This window comes from Dermacentor silvarum, chromosome 3 (genome assembly GCF_013339745.2).
Source record: "Dermacentor silvarum isolate Dsil-2018 chromosome 3, BIME_Dsil_1.4, whole genome shotgun sequence".
NCBI lineage: Eukaryota > Metazoa > Arthropoda > Arachnida > Ixodida > Ixodidae > Dermacentor > Dermacentor silvarum.
The window spans coordinates 182,860,325-182,886,509 of record NC_051156.1 but is presented as its reverse complement, the minus strand read 5'-3'; the positions used below and the strand labels follow the sequence as shown (position 1 = coordinate 182,886,509).

The window sequence follows — 26,185 nt, the reverse complement described above, 5'->3', positions numbered from 1 at the left end:
GTATGGAAAGCATGAGGTGACATATTAAAATAACCAAACAAGTAAAGCTAAAGTGGGTGCATTTTCTATAAGCAATTTTTTTCCTTTAAAATTGTTGGAATTTCAATCATGTTACATATAATTCAAAGTACAAAATTGCTGCTCCATGGCATAATGTGTTTATTGAAGTTGTTGAGCTTAAAAATCGAGGGTGTTGAGTTCAAGATGAAGTAAGCTTTAAGCAGCATCCCATCACTCAGTGCTGCTTTTCTGGTCAATGTGGAAGTGTGCAAATTAAATTTTAAATGGTAGTCTAATGTTCACTCTGGTTATGTGCACACTGTATGTTAGTGCCATTAAGTGCAGGTAGCTTTTGTGGGTAATAACAATAAACATCAAAATATTTTTTAACACAACCAACGCTTGGTTGAACATTGAATCTCTAAGGGATGTACTTCACCCGAGTACCGATATGTCTTTGGTAACAAGGTACAGGGTGAAGGCAGCATGCTTCCTTTAATCAGTCACAGAGGCCTGTATCTTTTTTCTCCAACAAAGCTTCGAGCTACGATGTACGAACCACCTGTCCCCTTTTTTTTGCAATTAACTCCATCTCTGTTATCCACTTTTTCATTAAATTTTTTAGATATCAAAGAGCCTTGTCAGGTCACAAGAGTGCTTTGTATCAGCATTGTTATTAATTTTGCTTCCTGCTCTCAGTGAAACTTTTCCAGCAGCTGTCAGACTGAGCCTGTGTCACCTTGACGTATCAGTGCGCATGAACCTAGTTAGCCTGAAACCTTGAACAAGGTTCTAGTTGTTCTGTTTTCTTGTTTATTATTATTATTATTATTATTATTATTATTATTATTATTATTATTATTATTATTATTATTATTATTATTATTATGTCAGTGATCATGTGTAAGGTAGCTTACTTTCCCCGCATATGTGTAACTGCTCGTAATTTAAACCACACCTTATATTGCATATACTGGTTTAAGTTTATTGTTATGCTTGCCAGGTCGGAGGTATCGTCCATTTATTTTTCTGCCATGAATTGGAGGATTGATTAGCTTGTTTTTAGCAGTGCTTCTCATATAGAATTACGTATGCAGTCTAGACTGTAGAATATTGAGGCATTGGTTTTGGGTACCTGGGTCAGACTTTGACTTTTGCGCATGAATATTTGCGATGAACATTGTACATAGAATATTACGATATATGTATTGTAAAGTAATAGTTGCGGTTGGGTCTAGCAATAATGGTGAGGAAAAAACAAACTGTGTAAGCATTTGAGAACAAGAACGCCACCTTATTAATTTATAGATTTTCTTCTTGTAAAAATTCGAAGCCACCTTCTTGAGCCCTATAAAAGATAGCTTCACCCATTGTTTAATGCAATGACCGTGTGGTTTCAAAGTCACAGCTTTTTTTCTTTTTGTTTACTGTCCTTTCTCTCACTTCTTCCTGCTGGTGCTGAACTTCTGTCACATTGACACTGGTTTGTTACTGTATCGTGGGCCGTAGCACATACAGAACAGCACTGTATTGAACAGGCTGCTTCATGAGGCAGTGCTGTTCTGTGTTTTCAGTGTTGAACAGTTCCTCTATATTGTTTTGAACCACAGTGTTGTTCTGTTAGAGCAGTTCATCTTTGCAGACGATTACTGTTCTTTTTAAAGCTAGCAAGGTAGCTTTTAGCAGCTCTTCCTTGTTCCATGTATAACTTCCAGCTTTTACAGTTTCATCGTAAAATGCCAGATTTTTAGTGCTCATTTACGATTGTCGGATTGACGCAAATATTTTCTGATTTTTCATTTGCGTATCATTTAGGGCAAAACCAATGTCAGAAAAGACATATGGGCCATTGAGTGCTTTCTTATGGCCCATTTTTGGACCTGTTGATAATATACAGACCAACGCGCACGGCAGGGACATCATCTGATAGAACCAATGTATAACGGCAACCAAATCGTCAGCAGCCTGTTACGTGAATCTTTAATTAATGAACTGCGTAAACTTTTCTGCTTGTCTGCAGCGCGGATCGTCCTTGCAGCAACTATAGAGCGTGCCTGTTCGCAGCACCCATACTGAACAAAGTCTGCGAACCTTTACTTAACAGTCAACATGTTAAGTAATCAAGCAATTTGTAGTATCTTTCACCAAATTTCAGTATTTCTTGGCTTTCAGTTTACCGTTTTAATTTTAAGGTTGGCAGATCTGTATGCGTCACATCCTCAGTAAATGTATGAAACAAGGCAAAATGCATTCAAGCAAAATAGAGTAACATTATTTTCATAGAGGTTTCTGCAATTACTATTTCAGTAGGTATTGCCATAGTCTTTGTATTTGGAAAATGGGGGATAAGAAATACAGCAGCTGTGCAAGTGTACAAATCTGATTAGCATGCTTCTGAAAGGAATATATGCAGATGAAAAAGACAAGTAACCCACTCTTTTGGTGTGAAAAATTCATGTGATAAGTTAGTGTTTTCGAGAGGTGTCACACTATTACTGATAAATCTGTCCTGATTTCAATTCTTTCAGAACTTAAGCATTCTCAAGTTTGGTCAAATTTTCTATTATTAATTTTATGATTATTGTTATTAACTGGGCATTTTTATCTTAAAGCCCTATGCTTTTAACATGTGCCCGGTCAGGCATGTTTGCGAACAGGCTAATAGTTAGCGTGACTACACTTTTGTATTCACTGCATGTAATACTCATGCAGTGGATAGTAAATGAAACAATAACAATAGCCAAGACACTGGCACTGTCATGAACCCCACCACATTTGTGAATCTTGCCCGACATCTGCAGTAAGAAGCTCTCTATGCCAGGTTTGACCTAGTTCCCATTGAGTAGAACTTGTTCGTGGAAAGTTTCCACTTCGAGCAGAGGTCAGCCTAAACTGGCTACAACAATGTTGTCATTGCCAGGGAACTGCAGAATTTTTCAGCTGTGACCTGAATAACTTTTGTTAGGTGTCTGCAACGGCTTTTGTCTTTTGCAGCTCAGCGTTGCATGCAGCGTAATTATGTTCCACAGCTCGCAGTGTTGTCTATATCCACTGAGCGAGGTCATGGATGTGTGTCTGTTGGATATCCTGATGTCTTGGACCTCTTTCTTCTTTTTTTAACAAATGCAGGCAGTTTCACGTGATCCTATCTCTTCTTTTTTGCTGTGGAGAGATTGAAGCATAGAGTACTTCAGCTACACCATTTCTGAATACTCTCTTGCAGAAAGTATAGAAATGAATCAATAATAATACAAAGCTAATAAATAAGTAAATGAAAAAAAATGGCAATGAGGATAATTGTAATAAACATAATGATGCCACAACGAAGAGTTGCGCACTCTTGAGCAGAGCAGAAACTTTTACTCAACGCTCACTTCTCGTGTGACATTCAGCTTCTGCATTAGAAAGTTGGCTCCCGGCATGCTCCAGCTGGTCACAAAGCAGTTTTCTCACTAGGAAATATAAAAAAAAATTCCATCAGAACCCATCTACAATGATGCGAGAATATGCGAGAATATTCGTACAACACACACACTCTTGAGGTAGGTATCGAGCTTGTAATGGTAGGCTTCGCCTCCAATGCCTCCTTTATGAATTCTGGAACCCATTTGTTTGAGGGATTCAAAATAATAATGGTCCCCTGTCACTATCATGGGCAGGGCCTTTACCTTTGTTTTGTCACAGTACGGAAGCACTGTATTGCTGTATACAGCAGTTCTATTGCAGAGTGTACCATACAGCAATATCGACAAGGCACACTTGTTTTAGTTCAGTAAGATGATCCTCATACTTTTCAGTGCTCAATTTCCAAACATCTGTGAAGCCTTCTTCCTCGTCTTCCAATTCCCTCTTTGTTTTACAGGTTTTAGTTCTTACAGTAGTTTCATATAGCCACTGAGCTAGCCACATAAGTTTTCTCACTAGGAAAATATAAAAAATTTCTAGCTGTGACCCATGCAAGCAATATGAGTGACTGTAATATTCTTCGGTATTAGTAGGTATCGTGTCGCATGTGGTAAGATTCTTTTATTCCCAGCTGTCACAGGCATGCTCACTCTTGTCGAGGTCATGAGGACGTGCAGTGGAAACAACTTAGCTTAGCCCGTCGAGGTAGATCGATGCGACATGTCATCGCGCTGTGTGCACACAGGACATGGAACACTTGTATGCACTGAACTTTGCCTTTTACTGATATTCCTTTCTCTGTATTCTTTTCTGTTCGCTTTTCTCTTTTTCTTTCTCTCTTAACTCAATGCAGTGGGTTCAAGTACCTTATTCGAAAGTGGGTAATCGTTTTTCGAGGTCGGCATCTCAGCTGCTGTTTCACGCCATTGGTGTATTCAGCTGGGCCTTAGTGCTGGTAAAGTTTTACAGACAGACCCATATTCATATTTCAGTGTAACATGGTGAAGAGCTTATTGCAAATTTATGGAAGTCACATGCTTGGTGTTATTTGTATGTATTTACAGATCGCTGCACGCAACTAATTGTCCCTCCAGACCACCCATAAAATGCAAATAATGAAAGTCTGACTCTGACTTTTCACATATTTCTGTGGTCTTGGCATTACAATTATTGCCTTTTGGACACTTATTGCAAATTTATGGAAGTCACATGCTGGGTGTTATTTGTATGTATTTACAAATCGCTGCACGCAACTAATTGTCCCTCCAGACCACCCATAAAATGCAAATAATGAAAGTCTGACTCCGACTTTGCACATATTTCTGTGGTATTGGCATTACAATTATTGCCTTTTGGACACCTATCGCAGTTGCTGTGTTGAATCCAGTCGCTACTCAGGTCACATCAATTTAGTGAGTCTACTAAGAATAGTACTAGTTTCTACGATTCTCCAGAACTTGTGTCGGTTATTCTAGGTTTTCCCTTGACAAACAACTCCTCCTGAAACAATGAAAAACAAATGTTGAGATTCTCTACATGTCCTTGTAACTATTGCTCTATCAATGACTTCCTGTGTACAGTAAGTGAGATGTTCCAATAGGCTAACGTGACTCGATATGTAGCCATTGAAATTGAACTTTGCTAAAAGTATACTATTTAAACTTTTAAAGTACCTAAGTAGTAATGTTTAACCCAAATATTCAGGAATGTGATGGGCATTCAGTCCAGTCTGAATGAATTCTCATCAGGTGTGCCACAGGAGGGAGCCCTGTGAAAAAAACTGAACAGATCTTAGTTGCAGAGTTACTTTAGGAGTTTTGTACTAAGGCAGCACATGAAAAACAAATTGGTGTCAGTTGCAAGTTCAGTAAAAAAAAAAAGTTTCAGCTACACTTGGCGGATTGAAAAGTGCATCCTACGAAGTTTTATAAACTTTGCACAGAGTATGTTTGTATGACTTGAGCATCTTCCACCCCCTCACTTTCTTCATGCAACCTGTTCTGCGCCCGTATTCTGTCCTTGTCCTACTCTTCAAAATCTTATATGCAAATTTTTGTTCTCTCTATGCATGACTGCAATATTTAGTACAATTCATATTATTTTTATGCGGTGCTTGGTGCCACAGTCTTGTCTCTTTGGATATTTTAGACACAGAGGCCAGAAAAAACAGAAGAACGATTATGTAGAAGTTGCACTCTTTCACGCAAAGGGCTCCAGTGTGAAATTTCATAATTGCTAATGCTGTTGTGTTTATTTGGGGCACCAACCACTGGGTCACCCTATGGAGTCTGCGCTGAGTGTTTGTCTTTGCTGTGTGGCCCCATTAGCGCTGCGAGACAGCAAGAATATGATGCGGGTCAGCCAGTGTTTGCACACACACAGCTGTGTATTTTTAATGTTGCTATGAGCCAGTCGTATACTGCATGCACCTGTGTTGCAAGCAACAGCTGATTGCTTTCCCTCTCTCTCACACCCGCCATGTGATGCTAGCTCCTTAGCACTATAGAGCGTGAGGCGTGTTTTTGTGGTTATTCTTATATTATTGCTGTGTCTGGCTGGCCAGCTGTTCCTGTGCTTCCAATCAGTTGTGTTTCCAATCACTGATAAGAAAGGAGTGAATGATTCGAGGCTAATGAGGAGAGAGTGCATCATGTGCAAACTAACCATTATTTCTATTTGGAGCAGATCACCATTTATAACTTTTCCTGTGCATTCATATTGTTCGTGAAGAGATATGTGACAAATCAATGTCAGGGCGATAAATAAGTTTCCTTCCTTCATTCGCAATGCAAGCAGTGAAAAGGTGTGTGGTTGGGATGATTAACTTCTTGCTATAATCAGGGTGCGTACAGGTCCTTGAAATCCTTGAAAACCCTTGAAATTGAAAAGTGCGTTTTCAAGGCCCTTGAAAGTCCTGGAATTTTTTTCCTTCCTTGAAAATCCTTGAATTTCGTGAGCAATGCACTCTGATATCGAAATTGCGACCTCCTTTCTGTGGTAGAACGCCGTCGATCTGACAAACTCCCCATTTCAGAAACAATACGCCGGCGCGAGCACACATGGTTCCGTTTTGCAGAACTGCACGGAAAAATAAAAGGCTTCCGTGCTTCGGTGCTTGCTCGGCTGGCAGTGTTTACGCTGCTTTCCTCACCCTATCGTTCGTTTCACTCCTCTCCCGTCGGCCTGCCTTGTCTCACTTTCACTCTTGCACGCGAGCTGAAGCTAGTGAAGCTTAAGAGATCTATAGTGGAGAGCAACTTTATTTACCACTGATGCTCAGTGCCTTTGGGTGGAGGTTTGAATACTATTTATCATAAGTGCAATAACATTACCGTATTTTCCCGTCGCACCTTTGTATAAGACGTACTTTTGTTAAGACATTAACATCATTGGGAAATGCATTTATTTCTTTTTATTTTAGTGCAATAACCCTCTACTGAATATTTTGATTGCTTGTGGTGAACTTTACCCAGCCTATACTGGAGAAATCTCAGCGACTCTTGTAAGCGTGCATTTTGTGTTGTGATCTTGAGAGGTTATCAAGGCTACACATTTTTATTGTAATTGTGATATACATTTATTTATTGTAAGTACAATAAAACTAGTCATTTTTGGACATGTTAGAGTAGAGAAATCCTAGTTTTCATGCCGCTTTGAGTCCTTGAAAAACCTGCGACAGGTCCTGGAAAGTCCTGGAATATCCTTGAATTTTTGCCTTGGAAACCTGTACGAACCCTGTATAATTCTATAATGCCCAGACACAGTTGCCATATCAAGGAGAATTAGAATGGCTTTTTCACTATTATTTCTGGCCATTGAGAGCATAGGTTTGTACAAAAAAAAAATCTGTGAAATCTTACTTGAGTTAAACTTCACTGCTATTGTAATTTAATTTAATTATGGGGTTTTACGTGCCAAAACCACGATCTGATTATGAGGCAGGCACGCCGTAGTGGGGGACTCCGGAATAAATTAGACCACCTGGGGTTGTTTAACGTGCACCTAAATCTAAGTACACGGGCGTTTTCGCGTTTCGCCCCATCGAAATGCGACCACCGTGGTCCGGAATTTGATCCCGCGACCTCGTGCTTAGCAACCCAACACCGTAGCCACTAAGCACTATTGTAGCTGATTAATGTGTAGTTGGTATGCTGAACTACCCCCGGCTGTAAACTCGCTCCGGCATACCAAAACCCTACCATTGGTTATGCATTAAGTTTCCCGTGCATGAATCAGAATTTTGATTTGTCGAATTGAATGAAGCATATGTGGCACGTAGTGCCACACGACGCACCGAGAGTATTACTCTGGACGTTGTCAAATTCCGCCATATTGTCATATTCTCTAATGGCGGCATTGTTTAGCCAATCGGAGAGGCCGTGGCAGCCCCCTGGGCCAATGAGAGCAGGCAACATGGCGAATTGTACAATATGGCGGAATTTGACAGTGTCCAGAATAGCATTCCGAATCTCCGATTCAGTCCACGGAACAAGCGTGGCGTGGCTCATGCGTCACCGAATCGCGTCGTGCGTGGGGGCTTCGTTCACAAGCCGCTCGCGGCGTTGTTTGGTGGCGCCATATATGCCGCTGAGCCACGTGATGGCTGTCCCGCGGACTTCATCTTCGATTTGGTCATGCATGTTCTACCTTTAAAAAGCATACAAGTCCACTTATATATGCGTTCTATGTGAGGCCGTACGGCGTGGTGCAAGCGTAAGGCAACGTGGCGACACGCCTGCGCAAAAACAAAGAAAAAAAAAAAGAAAGGAAGGAAGGAAGGAAGAAATGGCAAAGGCTGGCCGCCCATTGCCGACTGCCTATCCTTTACTTTTTGGGCTGTACCTCGCACACATCTGACCGTTCGGTTCGCCGTCTTCGTCAGATTAAATCGAGAAGCACGCGCTTCTCGGCACTGCTCCTTGAGGCAGCGGCGCGCTCTGAATAACAATCAGTTTGATTAACGCGGTCGTACTAAAATTAGCCCGCTCCCTTCACAGCTTACGTTGCGGATCCTTTTTTTTTTTTTTTTTGCGTCTGTCCGTCGATTTTCGTGGATTGCCGCATTGCATGCGCTGTCGAAGTTGCAGTGGCTTTGGAGGACCTCGACGTCTGCTTGCGCGCCCTGTCTTCAGAAGCTGGCACAGGAAAGCCCCTGCGTCGTCGTGATCTTACCTTCTTGTCCGGTGTCTCTATTTCGTTTGCTCCGTATGTCACAATGAGCGGATGGCAACTCCTTTTCTTGCTCTCTCTCTCTCTCTCTCTCTCTCTCTCTATATATATATATATATATATATATATATATATATATATATATATATATAGGTGCTCTCCAAGGGCAGAATGTTGTTTTTCCTGTAAAGAGAGGGAGCACATCCAGGGAAAAGGCATTACTTTTTAGGGCAGCAAATTCAATTCAGGTTCGGTGGGTTTCCTAGCTCGAGAATCGCGGATCGATAATAAACGCATCAGAAGGGTAAAAAATAACGGGTTTGGTAGCATCAGCCGCCACCCCGTTTCAAAGGGGACATAGCTTATAACATCGTTCATCCATAGCTCCGCTGTTTCTTCGCTATTCGCCGCATCCAGCAGCAGCAAAATGGAGCGGAAAGCGTCTCATAATTTTTCCCGTGTGCAAGTGCTGATCACAGCGTTGTTAGGCGTATGTACTATCCATTAATCTAATTATTCGCCCCTCTTGTTGACTACTTTCTCCGCTGGTTGAAGGGGTGAGAGTCTGTCTTTCGAGAAATCTATAGCGCCAGTGCAGCGTTCGCTCGTGCGCCCGCGTCAGTAAAGTCCCTAAAAAAAAAAAATTTTTTTTTTAGGGACTTTACGCGTCAGGATTGCTGAGCGACCTCTATATCTGGACGGCCATTTCTCTTGCCTACTCTGAAGTAAGATCCCTTACTATGAAATCGAGTCTTCTTCATACACGTAAATATGTCGCTTAAACCGTAGGTGTGGCTTCTAGCCACCATACCGTGGGCGTGCATATGAAAGCTCCCTGCTGATGATGATGGCCTCTATTGGCGTCCCCTTTGAAACGGGGTGGCGACAAATAGTTACCGAGCCTGTCAACTTTTACTACATCTATTGCAGTCTAGCCTATCTCTCATTGATATTCTCTCTTTTCCTTAATACATTTCTCTTTGTATTGTACAGTTACCTATGCCTGTAACGACCCCGGCTCTTTAGATCTCTTCCCTGCTATTTTTTTCCACCAATACTCTGCACATCTCTCGCTTATCTTGACCGCTTACCAGTTAATGCTGTCATCCGCTTCGAATCGCAGCGCTTCTGGAAGATGGACGCATTGCGATGGGCCGAGTCGTTTCCGGACTTTTGCTGCAAGAGACACATGCTTCATCATGTAGCGAATATTTGCTCCGCTATGTGTTTAGTCCTTAGACAGACAGCCAGCTCGGGCCTCAAATAGCAACGCACTGCCCTTTGCGTTATTTCTCTCCTGATTTATTTCTTGCCGCACTTGTAAATTTCCACGTTTTCTCCCTCCATTCTTTGCATGCATTTTAGCGTCTCTGTTTCTAAAACTTTAGGCAGAGTTTCTAAAACGTTTAAAAAGTTCGAGATCTTATCATTTTTCGTGGCCATATTTAGGGGCGCTATACTCGCGGACAGCTTTCTGCGGCTATGAAGGGAAAAGCTACGGAGGCAAAGCGCACACAAGCGAGAACGCTTCTGAAGAGATTCCCGCGTTTTAATCCACGCTAGTTTAGGATGGGGAACAGAAAACATAAGCACCTTATTAGCAACAGTTCAATAAGACAGGACACACTACTGATTGTAAAGGTTTACTTATTTTGCGGCTTTTCCCTTCCGCGTCTGGGCAAACGTGAAACCGTTGCACGTGGAAGCTGCGTCGATTCAGCGTCTGCTCCGAGCAACCAAAAGCACTGTCAAACGCTGCCGGACTGCTTGTTCAGCAGCCACGCGCCCGTAACTTTCCCTTCATAGCCACAGAAAGTTGTCCGCGAGTATAGCAGTCGTAAAGTGCGTTGGAGTGATTACTGGATTGATCTGCTTCCATAAACTGACTGCAGCGCCCCCGCATCTTCGTGACGTCACGCTTTGAAACTTTTCCGTATGCTAAATGGTTGTGTTGGTCGGGCTCGTTGGTATCACGACGTGAACGGCAAACAGCGCAAAAACGGGATAAACGATTAAAAGAACGAAGGGACGATTGGGAGGACGGAAATTGGGGAAGTTCGCTACAATTTTCGATGTTCTCGTTTGTTGTCATGTCTCCGACGAAAAGCGGACGGAAAGAGCTCGACAGGCTGCAGGTCTCGTTTTCTATTCTGCTGCCCGTTTCGTTGGTGCCGGAGCTGCTGTTTTCGACTGTGGTGTAGCGTGTAGCCGTGGTGTCAATTGCGACGTCTAATTATATAGCGCTCGTCCCAACGTGTCATTTTGTCTGTGGACCACATTTGCAGCGAGTTTTGCTACACTGCTGCTGTCCATGGGTTGTTGGTACGGGCACTTATTAGCAGGCTCAATTGGCAACTGTTTCTAGAAGCGCCCTATTTCTTCGTAAAGGAGTCGGTTCCACGGTGCCTTCGTATTTCGCGGCACGGAAGAAACGAGCGCCCGGATGCCTTCCATGGTATTTTGCACCAAGACAGCGCCGAAACTGTCAGTGCTGTTTCTTAATTCACTCAAATTTGCATCAAAACTTTATATCGCCCTGAATCGGCGATGCTTACGTGTGCGATTACATTGATGGGAAGTGCGTCTTTTCAATGGCAAAGTGTACGTAGTAGCGCTGGGTAGCGCGTTTCAGCAACGTATGTTGTTGAAGAGCTTTCCCTCCAGGTGTCGCTACCAGTTCTGGCGGCCAGAGAGGCAGCGGTTTGTGAGGCTCAGTGGATCGTGCTCAGTCTAGCTCTACCGTTGATGTTGGAGATGGGGTCGTTTTTCGTGGCCACCTTTCGGGTCGGCAAGTGCCGGTTATAAACATATCTGAGCGATTACTGGACTGGTCTTCGAAACGTCAGCGCCTGGCGTTGTGCGTTTTATGCCGACTGCCGGCCACGGTGCTGCCGGTGCGTGTTTCTCATTACGATATAAATTGCAATAATAACATAAGCAGTGGTCAAGAAACGCGCACAGACGAGCGACCGTATCATTCACTTAGTCCCCCCCCCCCCCCTTTGCATCGTATTAAAAAAAGTGAGGGTGGTGGTAACTGATAAGCTGGTGTATATATATATATATATATATATATAGCTATCCCCGTTGTACATGGCTGCGGTAATTCAAAACTATGAACATTTCATGTTTTCAAAGACGACTCCCTCCCCCGCCCCCCATGATCTTTTTTTTTATTATTATTACTTATCGGGAAGTTGGCTCGATATTTGGAACCCGTGTGTTTTCCTGTTTTCTATTAAATTGTTATTTGATTTCCGCAGATAAACGTACTTGAAACCACAGCTTGAAACGTTCGAAGAAACTAAACAAATACATGGCGGGTTCGTAGCGGAAACAAACATGCCTGTGCGTTGACGCGTCAAGTTTGCGGAGTCTTTGTTGTCAAGTCAAAAAAAAAAAAAAAAAAAGGTGAAGACGACGAGCTAGTGCATAAAGATTTGATCGCGCTTCTTTTCTGAGCGTATAGTGCCCGGCCGTGTGTTTTACGCATCCATTCAACACACCCGATATCCTACATGTCCTTTAAACCGGGTAAACCGCTACAGCCTTTTCTTTTTTTTTTTTTTTTTTTTTCCGCGGTATTTTTCTCTCTCTCTTTCTCTCTGTCGATAAAAACGCCTCTGCATGACTAGTATCTTGTTGTTTGCAAGCTGGTCCCTAAAAGAACTGCACGTTGGCCTGTAATGGTCCAAATTAGCGGAATCTCCGGGTGTCTGGTGGCATTATGTCGCTACGTAGGACCAAGATATTACAATTGCCCGTCGCAGTTGCTCATGTCACAGAAATGTTTACAATTTTTTTTTCCCTTGCCTTTTGTTTCTTTTGCAGACGAAGTCGGGCTCGACGAAAGCGAGGGTGGCCTTCTTCGAGGAGTTATGATAACTACTTAATACATCTTGGCTGGAAGCGGTGTGTTTATATGTGTCTGTGTGCGGGGCGTACGCGCTCTTTACGCCCATTGTTTCCAACCAGTGTGCCTTTAAAGAACAAGATAGAGGAACAGAAATCTACCGTCCTGATTTGACGGGATAAAAGAAGAAAAAAGAAAAAAAAAACATACAGAAACCGTGCAGCTGGCTGCGCAGGCCCCCATTTTTTAATACCCTGTCTCTCTGTCGTCTCGTCTCGTCCATGTGTGCAACTTTTTTTTTTTTTTCTTGTCCTGTAAATTTTGTAAATAAAATTATGGCTGCCCTGCTTTTTATACCCCGTATAGTTTCTCTTCTTATCGGACTCGTTAGAAGCAAACGCGAACTAGGTTTCCAGGTCTGCCACAGAACATGAACCACTCGTTCCGGCCGCAGCGTTCTCTCCGGCCCGTGTCTTTTGGAGCCGCAGCCGTAAGTTTACACAAAATGCGCACGCTCTTTTTGTTTTGTTTTCGCTCCGCGATGTGTTTAGAACGAGGTGCCCCCTTGGCACGTATGCTAAAATCGCGACACACTATATGCAATGCAGTTACTCGCAGTAAACGAGGTCCCTGTGATGGCGTCATCACTGTTGCCGTGTGGAGTAAAAGCTATCGCCTTAATCTGAGATATACGGTAGAATCTCGTGCAAAGGAACCTCAAGGAACCGGATACATGTGTTCGGATTAACAGGCGTTCCGTTTACTGAGAAATATCAGCAGAGGTGCCGCACTATAGATATTTCATACGCCCTCTTTAACGCTGTTATACAGGTTAAACACGAGGAAGTGAATGGTGGCAGCTAGTTTGTCCCGTGGTTTGGGCGTGGGCGACGGCTACTGGATTGCCTATTTTCACGGACAACTTTCTGTGACAAAGAAGGAAAAGCTGCGGTGACAAAAGTACGCAGAACTAAGAGCGCGCCTGAAAAAAAAAAAAAAAAAAGTGCCGCTTTCTCAGACGCGCTAGTTATAGCTGGGGAATAGAAAGTTCGCATTAACGCGTTGTTTACAACAGCAAAATAATACAAAATTGAACACTGAATGTTCAATTTTACGTATTTTTGTGTTTCTCTTACGCGTTCGGGCATGTGCGAAACCATCGCACGCGGAAGCTACGACGATTCAGTATCTGTCCCATGAAACATAGCGCAGACAAAGTCTGCCGGACTACTTGGCGCAGTAATACGTGCCGGTAGTTTTCCTTTCATTGCCACAGAAAGTTGTCCGAGAGTTACGCTAGGTTCGGTTTGGAAGAGGCGCCGCGGCGTCGCATCCAAGCAATAACATAGCTCGTACTGCCCAGTAGGTGGTAGATTAACGCGCACTCCTGCGGGGAGAGTACAAATTATTGAATGTAAGCTGTACGAAATCTCGGTTGTCCTTATTTTTGCCGTTTATGGCGCGAGTGACGATCACCGCGAAGCCATCCGCGTCTGTACTCTCTATGTGTAAAAAATATCAAAAATTTCTGCCTGCTTGAGGCGTAGCCACCGCTCTTTAAGAATAGCTTTAGAATAGAAAGATGTTGTAGAGAATACATTTAAGATCCACTTCCTGAAAAATTACTTTAGAGCTCCCTTTACAGATAGTTTCGAAAATCTTGGTTCGCATTAACGAGTTGTTTTCTTCCTTCTTCTTTTTTTTTTTTTTTTTTTTATTGCTCAAGTACAAAACCAACCAATTTAGCCGCATTTGTTCCGTTTAAGCGGCAGTTCCGTTTTACCGAGATTATGCTGTACTTATGCCTAGCAGTGTGTTTGGAAGATCTTCTGCTAGGGAGAGCTGAACAACCTTACTTCCAGACAAACAAGTTTCTCGACTGGGCGTAGGTTTAAGAGTACTTTAGGTCATTATATTCCAGAAATAATATTTGTGTATACATGTTGAGCCCCACTATAGGGCTATTACAGTAATGGGGGAAAAAAAATCTGTAAAAGGAAAGGCGCTCCTATTGCGCAAAGAGCAAGACATGCGCGTATAACAGACAGACAAGCAAACACAGGGCAAGCACATCATTATACGGGAAAGAAGAATCTAGGTTTGTCATGGGCAGTGTAAATAGGGACAACCGAACACACAAGAGAGCGAGAGCGCTTTGTCAAATTGTCTATTCCGTTTACCGTGTTTACCGTGGGAAATATTGAACGCGCTGATGAAGTACGATGCGATGGCCCGTAAGCTTCCAGCAGTAGAGGTCCAAGTAGGGCAATCTCAGCAGAGAAAGAAGGATCTGTTCTGGAGTAGCGTGCCCTGGTACCCTTGGATCCCTTTGTGCCCGCATGGTCGCGCCGGTCAAAGGGAGCTACGGGTCTCTCATTTATCACCCCAGCGTCGCCAACTCCGGCCGCTTGGGATGTGAAGAACAGGAGAAAATATTAAGTTCTTACTTGGTCCGTAAACTTGTTTCCGTTTACGGATTACCGAGTTGACGCGGACGGCAGATGATGATTTATTGGCATCATCTTTGAAACAGCTAGGGCGGTAACAAATAGTCACTTAGCCTGCTTGATCTTATCAAGTAATCTATGCATGCTTATGCAATTTAGCCTTTTGCTTACATCTGCTTAATCTTTTTTGTCTCTTCCTCAAAATATCTAAATCTACCTTGCACAGTTACCTGAGCCTGTAACGGATCCGGTTATATCAATCTCTTCCCTGCTTTTTTTCACCGATAATGATGATATATTGGCATCTCCTTCGAAATGGGGCGGCGACAATAGTCACCTACCTGCTTGAGCTAATCAAGTAATCTATATTTATCAGTCTAGCATTTTGTATATGTCTCCTTAATATTTTCTCTCTTCCTTATATCTACCTTGTATCTACCCCTGCCTGTGTCATCTTTAATTCCCTTTAACCCTTGCCCCAGCACAGGGTAGCCAGCCAGTCTACTCTGGTTAACCTCTATACAGGCCCGTAGCCAGGAATTATTTTTTTTTCGGGGGGGGGGGGGGGGGGGACAGTTGCAGAAGGCCTTGCCTATTTGAGGAAGCACCTATCTTTCAGTAATTATTTTCGCTAAAAATCGCAGTATGCAAATTATGTGACTTTTTAAAAGATATTTTATTAAGAACTTTATATTTTTTTAGTTTTGAGATGGATCTTTCTGATAGTATGATATTTTTATACGGACGATTCGTCTCAATTGATTTCATTCATAAAAATAAAACAGCGTTACTCAAAGCCAAAAATAAAGAAAGAGTGGACATATTCGTTGTACTGAAGCACACTCAAGAAGAGCTTCACCCGGTGTCTGCCGTGGAATGGTCGGCAGTGATCTCGCCCCAGGTCCCACAAGTCCGCGGCGCGATGCGTCCGTTTGCTTCAAAGTCCTCCGCCCTCGAGTCTCGGTGCCTTTTTCGTAAACGTTGCGATTACGTTGCTCACGTCAACGGACTCTCTGTAGAGCAACACCAGAGCCAACCCGTTCAATCGTTCCTCAACAGAGCTGTTGCGAAGGTAGGTTTTGAGGCGCTTCAGCGTCGAAAAGTTGCTTTGCGCAGCGGGGTGGCGGGAGCCCTGCTGGAGAACCCCCCCCCCCTTCTTCTGGCTACGGGCCTGCCTCCATGTCTCTCTCTCTACCTACCTATGCCTGTAACAGATCCGGTCCTAGCAATTCCTACCGTGCATTTTTTTATACGAGTATACCCTAAACGTATCTTGCGTATCTCCACTGCTGACTGGTTGATGCTTCCATCTAGTTTGAATCCCAGCATATCCATGGAATGTGGACGTTTGCTACGGGTCTCGCTGGGTGTTCGAGTACCTTCGCATTCCATTAGGATGTGCAGAGTTGTCTCTGGATTTTTGCTGCAGCACACGTATGCCTCGTCCTGTTGCGAATTTTCTACTCAGGTACGTTCTTTAATGCGAGAGCATTTCTTGGCTCATTGTGCGACCTCGCCGTCATCAGAAAAACGGCGCACAAATTACGTCATCTTCATCTAACTAAAACAAAAAGTGTCCACGGTGTGGATTCGATCCTCCCAGTAGCGCACCCAGGATCTCTGCCTGGGGGGGGTGACAGTTCGCCAATACCATCTAAACAGCACTAATTTCGATTTCTTCACGGGAAATTGTCAAAAAAAAAAAATGCGCTTTTGCGAGTGTGCAGACAAGTTGCAGTACTCAAATGCGTAAGGAAAGAAAAGGGGTTAAACAAAAAGGGGGGGGGGGGGGTTACAACCCCCGAATCACCCCCCCCCCCCCCCCCCCCCCCCGTGGGTGCGCCACTGGATCCTCCCCTCTGCCCCACCGCCACTGCACCGCTCCGAAGCGGAGCGCGCTGCGACTGTGGTGAATATCTTCGAGCCTGTGCACGTGGTTGGAATCTGCCTGTCGGGCGATTCACTAGATGGCAGAGCGAGCGGCTCTGCCTTTCGCGTTGTCGGGGGCCCGCAGATGCCGTGGGCGGGGCCCATGGTCGACGACGACTACAACGTCCCCCCAGAGTATGAGATGGAGTTCGCCTATGAACCCGATGAAGAAATGTAGTGACAACATCATGGTGCCGCTAGGAAAAATGATGTCATCGCTCGGCAAAGTAGTGCCATCCTGCTGAAAAGTGGTGTCATCGAGAAAGAACACTCAACGGAATGTGCGTGAAACACTACTTCAGTGAGAACTCCGCAAATAAAACTCAGTGGAGAGATCGCAATATGGCCGGTTTGTCGTTTTGCGTTGTTGCGACCTCATAAGTAACAACATTACACTCGGAAACATAACGAAGCAGCACTAATCTCAGCAACATTTCGCCGCAACACTAAACTGAGCGATGCAATCAGCGACAAGTAATGTTCTCGCATTTACACATCATGGAAATTGCTTAGGTGCCCCCACAGCTTTTCTTTCAACAACCAAATCGGGCCTCAAATAGCAACGCACTGCCCTTTTTGTTACCCGTACAGTAATTGCTTTCTAATTTTTAACACTCCTCTGGAACACGCGGCAACCCCTCTCTGGAAACGGCCGGACTCGACTCTCTCCTCCGACGGAGAGAGATCGAAAATGGTCGGTACGCGCTAGCGCCCGCAAGCAACTTCCGTATTCGGCATCCGGGAACATGATCACTTTCATTGAAGTGTTTGATACGCACTACAGTTGATGCGGACTTGTCGTTGATTAGATTGTCACGACAGCATTTTTCGTTGCCACTTAGAACACACAGTTCCGCATCGCCATGAAATTCGTGAAAGGAAACACCCGGCGTCTTCCTTTGTTGAGACCACGACCTCCTCGAGGTCGTGGTTGAGCCTTGCAAAATGGCACGCAACAGTACGTCATAGCTACAGTGGCGTCAGGAAGAAACAACGCTTTCACGCTCGCAACGACCCTACGGAGAAAGCTCACAAAGTCAGCTGCAAAAGCTGGCATACAATAGGCAGCACGTGAGGGATCGACGGCATAGGCATGTTGATTCAGACGCGGCCGTCAAGCGCAGAAGTGGTGAGTTAACTACGCCTACAAGAGCAGAACACGATTGCAGGGAGGAAGTCCACACTCGTATCGTGGGCATCAGCGGACAAGTCTGACAAACGTTGCGCGCACAAGATCACTAAATGCGACAGGAGCTACTCAAGAAAATGAGCAGAATTCATATCTATCTATCTATCTATCTATCTATCTATCTATCTATCTATCTATCTATCTATCTATCTATCTATCTATCTGTCTATCTATCTATCTATCTATCTATCTATCTATCTATCTATATATCTATCTATTAAACGTAATCTAACCTAATGCGTACTAAACATCGTTTACTGCATCATAACAAATAACATAAGTATAAGATTACCAAAGAGCACATTTAGCGCCGTGTCTCTGATGCCGTTGAAAACGCGGACGGTTCTTTTATGATAAGGCAAGCACAAAAACGAACCCATCATCCAGACCATGTTGAAATAGGGTCGAGAGAACGTTTCTTCATTTCGTTTCGATCATATATAGTGTATATCCTTACAAGAGATCGTAATACATAACCAAAGCAATCTGATAGTAAAGCAGGGTGCGCAGAGGCGAGCAGAGGAAATGTGCAGGCGGCATCACTGTCGAAAACATGATCTGTAGAGGGGAAAATGTTACCATTGAATGGGATAAACACGGTAGCCCGCGGTGGATGGCGTAAAACAAAGTCACGCAAAAGTTTGCCTGCAAACGAGGAAATAATAAGTGTTCCTTCTCGTTCTTCGCATAGCGTGAAATACAGCGCAAATGATTCACATAAAAATAACAAAGAAGCGCAGATGACGACAAGCTCAACAGCATCCACGCCAGACAAGCTATTCGACGCATTCGACGTGCGCGGGTTTCACCGATGAATGATGGGATTTGCGTCACGCCACTTGCGCGACGTGGACATTCGCAGCAGGCGCGATAAAACCGCACGCTATATATTCTCCCGCGGTGCGAGCAGCGCACGCCTGCATTATCTGCGTGCAAAAGTCCCACCGCGCTGGCATCGAATTTTGGAACGCGATGTCGTGAAGCGCACATACCGATTGTGAGCTTAGGTGCACGGAGTCTCAAAGCGGCGGGAACAGAAACGGCGTGCTGGCAACGGTGTGTGACACGACGCGAGCGCCGTCTGCACAAGGCCAGCGCACCGGTTGTTGTATCGCAGGTTGTATCTTTTGGCGCGTAGCAGCGGTGTCATCATCTAGCGGCTAGTGTACTACGGTGCTGTGGCACATGGGAGCAGGAGCATGGCCGACGAACTAGTGTTTATTACTGCCAATTCGCCTGTGATAGTGATTTCTGCTGTCATCGGCGTTCTTATTCTCCTGGTCATTCTTGTGGCCGGCCAGAAGAAGGACGATGTCAAGAAGGAACCTTCGGAAACGAGTGAGTAACGAATCATGTGCGTTGGCTTTCCCCTTGGCACGGCGCTCGACCAGCGTGCGAGGACGCATCTGTGCTTTGCTGCCGACTCGTGTAGAGGTGCTGCGTATTCTTGAGGCAAGCGCAGCGCTTGCATTTCGACAACCTGTGCGGCGGCTCGCTTACTTGGTCGGTGTTGGCGTTGCTGCTCATTTCGTTCTTCGTAGTGATGTCCCACTTCGCGTGCCGGCTCTCAGCCCAACCGCGTGCGTACACAAAGGCAGTGCCGACATGCTCGAGCGTCCTTGTGAACTTATTTCTCGTAAATATAGTTGCAACGTGACGACGAAGACGATGAAGCCAATTTGTGGATCTTTGGCTATAAGCGCGTGTGTTAAAGTTTGCCACAGACATCTGTGGTTTCGATCGCCCGCGTTTTTTTTTTTTTTTTTTTTTTTTTTCTCGTCGCCTTCCTCCACCCGGCGCCGCCGATCGAAGCTCGTCGCATTCGGCTACCCCGACGTGCAGTTAGCCGCTACTACTTCGATTCTTGCGCCTGAAATAAAGACAGTGCTTGGATTTTTTGCCAGTGAGCACCAAAGCGACGCTTGTGTCTGTGTGTGTGCTCGCTCTCCAGATACTGTGCGGTCGTTATGGTCCGTTGGTTCGGCCGGTCAAGTCGGCTTGTAGCAGCCCCCCCTTTTTACCTCGGTTTGTCGGTGCGACCTGAGCCGTTCACCGGGCGTGTGTGCTGGAAGAAAGCGCAGTAAGAAAAAAAATAATAATAAGTGAGAGAGTAAATGCGAAAAGACGGGAGTTGCCTGGAAGCGTCAATGAACGAGGAGGTTCTTGACTGCGCTGCATTGTCGGCGAATAAAAAAAAAAAGAAAAAAAAAGAAAGAGGAGTTACTCCAAAACGTCGGTGAACCCTCTGCCGCCGACGTTGAAGGAGAACCGCGGAGGCCGGCGCATTTCGCGAAGGAGGAAAAACGATGACGGGATTTCCGTGCAGTGACCGCGGCGACGGCTGGGTGCCGCAAGCCAGCCAGCTCGCCAGCACTCCCTCCCCCTCCCGGTATTACCCGCGCCTTGAAGGAGAATGCGTCACACGAGTGAAACAACCGTCGTGATTTATTAGGAAACTTTGAGCGGTGACGCTTGGCGCAATGCCTCCCCTCTTCCCGCACATCGAGTTTGTGGGCAAGGAGGCTCGCTCGGGTGTTTGCTCTGTCGTCTACGCGCTGGCTCCGGCGCGGCAGACGAATTGCGTACCGTCGACCGCGCTGGATCGCCACTCAATCCTCTGCTTTGGACGAAAGGCAAGCCACGCTTTTTAGCCTGCACTTAAAGAGTAGTAGTCTCTATCTCGCTTTTGTTGCACGCTGGCTTTGGGGCTAGCTTAGGTAGGCACCGTGGTGATTACAGCAACGCGATTTGACCTAACCCGGTTTCATTGTGAGTGTGCGTGTGGAAGGCCGCGCGTGGATTGAGGTCAGTGTCAGTCCAGCCGTGCGTGGGGATCCTGCTCTTTTAGTTTGTCTGAAGAAGGCAAGAAAGCAAAAAGTAAGAAGAATTAAGTGAGGGATGTCCTCTCACGTCCTTTTCGAGGGACTTGCTCTCTCACTCCTCCGTTTGTGTTGCTTTCTGTGACCTGAAGGCCCCCTTTCGAGCTCTGGTTTCGCCGCCGGCCGCCGATACATCTGCTGTTGCTCTTTCCTTGAAAGCTTTTTCTGTTGTAACCACGTGCTCTCGCTGTTAAACGGCTCCGGATGTGAAGCCAGATGAACCCGCATAGAGGTCGCACGTCCGTGTTCTTTTGTGCGCAGCGCGTCGTTGCAACGTGATAGCCTGTCGTGTCAGACGCGCGAAGCGGCGAGGTTATTCCGCGCCTTGTCAGTTTCCTGGGATGAGATACAGCCCTGAAAACTACCCTTGGAATAAAAATGAAAATAGCGAGAAGCATAGCTGTTGACGAAGAGATAACGGCTCCTCCTGCCTACGTGGAGGTTGCTTTTGTTTGATGGATACCCTCAGCTACAATCGCAGCAGACGCGGTAGGACACGTCAGCAGGGCTTTTTTGATTTCCTGGCGGTAGATGTCAAGAACCGTGCCGCCGGACGGTGTGACTAAGCACGTTTGTGTGTACGCTGAAGTTCACGAGAATCGGGAGACCCCCCCCGTGCCTCCTCGTCTGGTATGACTAATGCTCTCAGATGTATATATACAAGTTCACGTGTCCGATTCTCGCAGAGCCACTGTAGGGTACGTTTGCGTGCAGGGCAGGAATCACTGAGTGCGAAGTGCTTGTGCGGATGTGTTTCTCTGTGGCGTGCATGTGTTTTGGTGACGAGGACGTTGTGAAAGCATTTCTGTGGGCAATGTAACGTTGCCTTCGTGCACGGTACAAGACGTGCTTTTGTCGCTGGAGCGTGTAAGTAGTACCTCGCATAAAATGATGCTGATGACCGATAGAAGATATTTGAAACTTTACTGGAGTTTTGAGAGATATCAGTCGAGTATTATTAGATCTGTATTGTCCCGGAAATAGTGTTTGCAGTGTGTTTACTTTGCCGTGATATGCGCGCGGCGCCTGTTGTTTATCTTGAGAACAAAATTTAGGTCACGGCTGAGAGTTTGCAAATCCTAACGCACTTGGTTTGCATGCAAGTTGTAAACGCGGTGATACCACTTAGTAGACGCTTTGTTTGCTTGTATAGCTATTGCTGGCTTGGAAGCTGGGACAGACAAGCTGTAATTTCGCCGACTTGTAATTTGTACTTGTTTGGAGAGGTGATAGGCGCGTTCTCTTATGTATGGATAAGTGATTATATGTGTTTAAATAAGCATCACTTGTGTTGAATAGCAATCGAGTAGAATGCGTTGTCAAGAGCCTACAGTCTTCTCACCCTAAGGCCTGTCAGGAATTGTTGCGTTACCGAGGAGGTGGTCAGCGCATTAGTTATTAACGTTTATAAATAATGGAACCTGAAACTGTACTGTCATTACCTTGTGAATGTATTCTCTCCATGTTTTGTCTCGAATTTTCTTTCGTCTGTTTTATTAAGGTAGAAATGTACAGTCTCTTTTTACACCTGCCTTAGTATGACGTAAAACTGCAAACGGGAAGCAAACGTAGCAAGCACGTTCGGTGATGCGCAAGTCGTCGCTTGGCATTTAGCTGGTAGCTTCGCTTGTTGCCAGCAAATGCTAAGCCATGCTGCTTTGGGATGATTCATGAATTTCAATTCTTCGCGGAGGCTTTTAACATTTGCTCGACGACATTCCGGGTATAGTTGACCGACGGATGACGAGACCTCCTCTTCGTCTTCCGGAGCTGTGTTGCAGTGAAGTTACAACACCCGCGATGATCTTTCCACGCAGCCAAGGAAAAGGAAACGGTGCACAAGGAGGTGCGAGCCGTGCCCAAGAAGAAGAAAGTGCAGGAGAAGAAACGTGACATAAAGACCCAGTACTTACATCCGTGGCTCATGACGACCCTAAAGGGACACAGCGGCTCCATACTTGACCTGGACTTCAACGCCAACGGGAAATATCTGGCTACATCGGCTGATGGTAAGTTGAAAACCTGGCGAGCACGTCAGTTTGTGTTTTTTTTTTTTTACTCTCTTTTTTCTGCCCACATTTCGCGTTCGTGCCTCTAGAAGTTTAGGTATGTGCTTTGGCCTTGGTTATAGAGACACGTATAATTACGTATGCAAACAAGAGATTCGACCGTAAGGAATGTATCGTGAGGCAGATTATTCTTTGCCGTCGCAAGAATTTGTTAGCCTTAAAATAACTAACAACAGAGATTTCAAATAACTAACAACAGATGTGGAAGTTTTGTGGAGGCTGATATCCGAGAGCGGCTGTAAAGAATGAGAACGAAGCAGTTGACACTGTGGTAGAATAAAATCATTGCTAGTTTTAGTCGGGTTTCTCCCAGTTGTATGAAGGCAGTCTAGACATATCTCCTTGACTTCACTAGGAAGAAAAGGAAGGCTCTGTAGATTGACGTTTGGCGGCACAGTTCTACCATGATATTGTCAGTTTGCAAGTTCAGGAAACGTTAGTGAGGAGCAACGAATTGCTAAGTCAATATGAGAACGCTTGTAGTATACATTAATAGCCATAGTCTGGGCTCTCTAATTCTCTCTCCGAGGACGGGTTCCTTAGGACATCCTTTGAGAAATTATCAAGTTTAGCGTCCCCTGCCAGTAGCTGTCACTCATCCTTGCTTATCCAAGCCGTAGAGAACCCTCTTCTTCCCCGCTCTGTTTACTACTTTGTATGTGTGCGTGTGTGGCTGTGTATGGCATCCCGACGTGCATGCTGGCGACGGTGTGTGCCGCGGCAGTTGAAAAAGCCGCCAGGGTTGTGGAAGGTATGTGCAAGTCGCTTTGTTGTCACCCTGGCTCAGGAGCCTGCGGTCCTTGCTTTTCCTTTCCTTCCGGTGCTGGCACTGTCTTTGTCCCTTGGACCGGCCGCCCTTTGGCAGTCGCAGTTACCGCTCTAGTCTTATCCTAGCGCTCGAGAGAGAGAGAGGGAGCCCTGTCGGTCCCGCCGCTGTGAGAGCGGGCCCGTGACGAGAGTGAATCCCGACCGCACTGTTTTTGTTGTCCTTCTTCCCTGCTTCCTTCCCCTCCGGAGGTCGCTCCTCTCAGCGTGCCGTCCAGGGCCACAACAACTGGCACAAGTCCTCCTCCGTCGGAGGACGCACGACCACGACGGCTCCCCGGGGTCCTCCGAGCCCGCTGGAGGGCGCCTGGCGCCTTCCCCTGTGCGCCGACGACCTGTACCACCAGCTGCTGCGCTACAGGCTGACGCCTCAGGAACTGTACCGCTGCGGCTACCCGCGGCCGTGCCCCGACGAGCCCGGCCGCGCCGTGTGGCTGCAAGCGGACGCCGCGTCGGCCGACTCGAGCCGCAAGACCTGTTGCCGCTGCGGCTCGTCGTTCGTCATCACGCCCGGCGGCGAGTACTACGCCAACGACCTGTGCACCTTCCACACGGGCCGCCGCGGCGTCGCCGAGTTCACGTGCTGCGGCGCCACGGGCGACGAGCCCGGCTGCGAGCACTCCGACTACCACGTGTGCGCGCAGGGGGCGCGCGGCGAGCGAGACGCGCCGGCGCGGGGGTTTGTGCGCACGCGTCCGCGGCACGGTGTCGCCGGCGGCGTGTACGCGCTCGACTGCGAGATGTGCTTCACCATCCGGGGACTCGAGGTGGCCAAGGTGAGCGTGGTCGGCTCGAACGGCGCCACCGTGTACGACTCGTACGTGCGGCCGGGCAGCCCCGTGCTCGACTACAACACGGCGTTCAGCGGCGTTCACGGCCGACCACCTGCGAAACGTGCGCACCACGCTGCAGGACGTGCAGGCCGTGCTCCTGCGCCTGTTCACCGCCTCGACGGTGCTCGTCGGCCACGGCCTCGAGAACGACCTGCGCGGCCTCAAGATCCTGCACGACACCGTGGTCGACACGGCCGTCGTGTTCCCGCACCACCGGGGCCTGCCGTTCCGTCGCTCGCTGCGCTCGCTGGTCGGCGCGTACCTGAACCGGGACGTCCAGGACGGGCCGCGAGGACACGACAGTGTCGAGGACGCGCGGGCCTGCATGGAGCTCATGCTGTGGAAGGCCGGCCGGGACCAGAAGCTGCGCGAGCGACGGAGCCGCGGCGCCGGCGGGCGCCTCATGCAGCCGTCGCTCTAGTGGTGTCTTTCTTCGTCGTTGTTGTGCTGCGCGCGCGCGTGTGAGTGAGTGAACTAGAAGAAAAAAAAAGTGTGATGTGGAGGATTAAGGAACGACGCTCGTGCGCGGGCTCTCTCGCTCTCTCTCATCCAGACCTGCTATCTCTCTCTCTATGAAGAACGAAAAAAACAAAAATGAATTCGTGCTGCCGCCGGCGACACCAACGCACACTGCCATGATGTGACATCTGCTCCTAAAACCGGAACGATCCTCTCGACGGCCCGTTCTTGCTCCTCTTCCGCACGCGCCCGGCTGGTCTGTGTGTTGCCCGTGAGAAAAAAAAAAAAAAGATAAGAATGTGCCACGCGAGGACCGGACCATTGAGAGGAGCGGTGCCACCGAACCACGGTTGTGAAAAATGTGTCACTGTCCGGACTCTTTTTTTTTTTTTAAGTATTTTTTTTTTCGGACTTGTTGGGGGACAATTATTGTGTCTCATTGTAGGTGGACGCTGTTTGGGAAGACGCCGTTGTTCTTGTTTGCCGCCCTTTTGTTTTTTATTCGTACAAAGTAAAAAAAAAAAGTGTCTTTCCGACTCAGGAAGAAAGGGGGGCGTCTTTCCAAAAAAGAAAAAAAAATATAGAGGAGGGGACGGAAGAAGCCGGGACGAGCCGACAAGACCGCGCATCGACCATCTTGTACAGTCTTTTATTTATTGTCACGTGCCCATCGTCATGCTGTCATTTTACACGTGCGGCTGGGTCTCGTGCAGCTTGCGGATCTTAATTTATTGATATGTCCGTTTTTTGTATGTTTTTTTTTTTACTGCCATTAAAAGGAAATGTTTTTTCCTCGGCGACAAATGGATATTTTCCACGTGAATCGTCTCTCTCTCTCTCTCTCTCGTGTGTCGTGCATATAAGTGCTGACACTGCATATCGACTGTGCACATACCTTTCCATCCTAGTGGCTGACCATTGGAACTAGTGTTTGCTGCAACAGTATTGCATCATGTGCACTCGTCACTATGGTGATGCAGGATGCCATGCACATGACCACTGGGTTGCAATTCCTATAGTACCATGCTCTCGGGTTCGTTTCAACTAGAGCTCGCGCACAAGGCTGGCTGAGCTCTATTGTTTGAACGAGGCTGCGGAGCTGACAGAACATTTGCTTGCTTGAACACG

At 46.4% G+C, this 26,185-nt stretch overlaps 2 protein-coding genes across 4 annotated transcripts in view; both read left to right on the top strand.

Annotated features, from left to right (window-relative positions):
* The window catches only part of LOC119446215 (merlin), a 53,701-nt gene extending 40,922 nt beyond the window's left edge, over positions 1-12,779 (top strand). For both annotated transcript variants that reach the window (XM_037710579.2, XM_037710578.2), the window contains exon 16: positions 12,406-12,779. In XM_037710579.2, coding sequence (XP_037566507.1) covers positions 12,406-12,456 — 51 coding nt within the window. In that variant the 3' untranslated portion in view covers positions 12,457-12,779. The remainder of the gene's footprint in view (positions 1-12,405) is intronic.
* Positions 12,780-18,915: 6,136 nt separating this feature from the next.
* The window catches only part of LOC119446217 (transducin beta-like protein 2), a 353,551-nt gene continuing 346,281 nt past the window's right edge, over positions 18,916-26,185 (top strand). Inside the window, exons 1-3 of one of the 2 annotated variants that reach the window (XM_049663998.1) lie at positions 20,119-20,625; positions 22,689-22,880; positions 23,958-25,880. In XM_049663998.1, the coding sequence (XP_049519955.1) occupies positions 22,796-22,880; positions 23,958-25,063 (1,191 nt within the window). In that variant the 5' untranslated portion in view covers positions 20,119-20,625; positions 22,689-22,795 and the 3' untranslated portion in view covers positions 25,064-25,880. Of the gene's footprint in view, positions 19,331-20,118; positions 20,626-22,688; positions 22,881-23,957; positions 25,881-26,185 lie in introns of those variants that run through there. The other variant, XM_037710581.2, reaches the window with a different exon arrangement.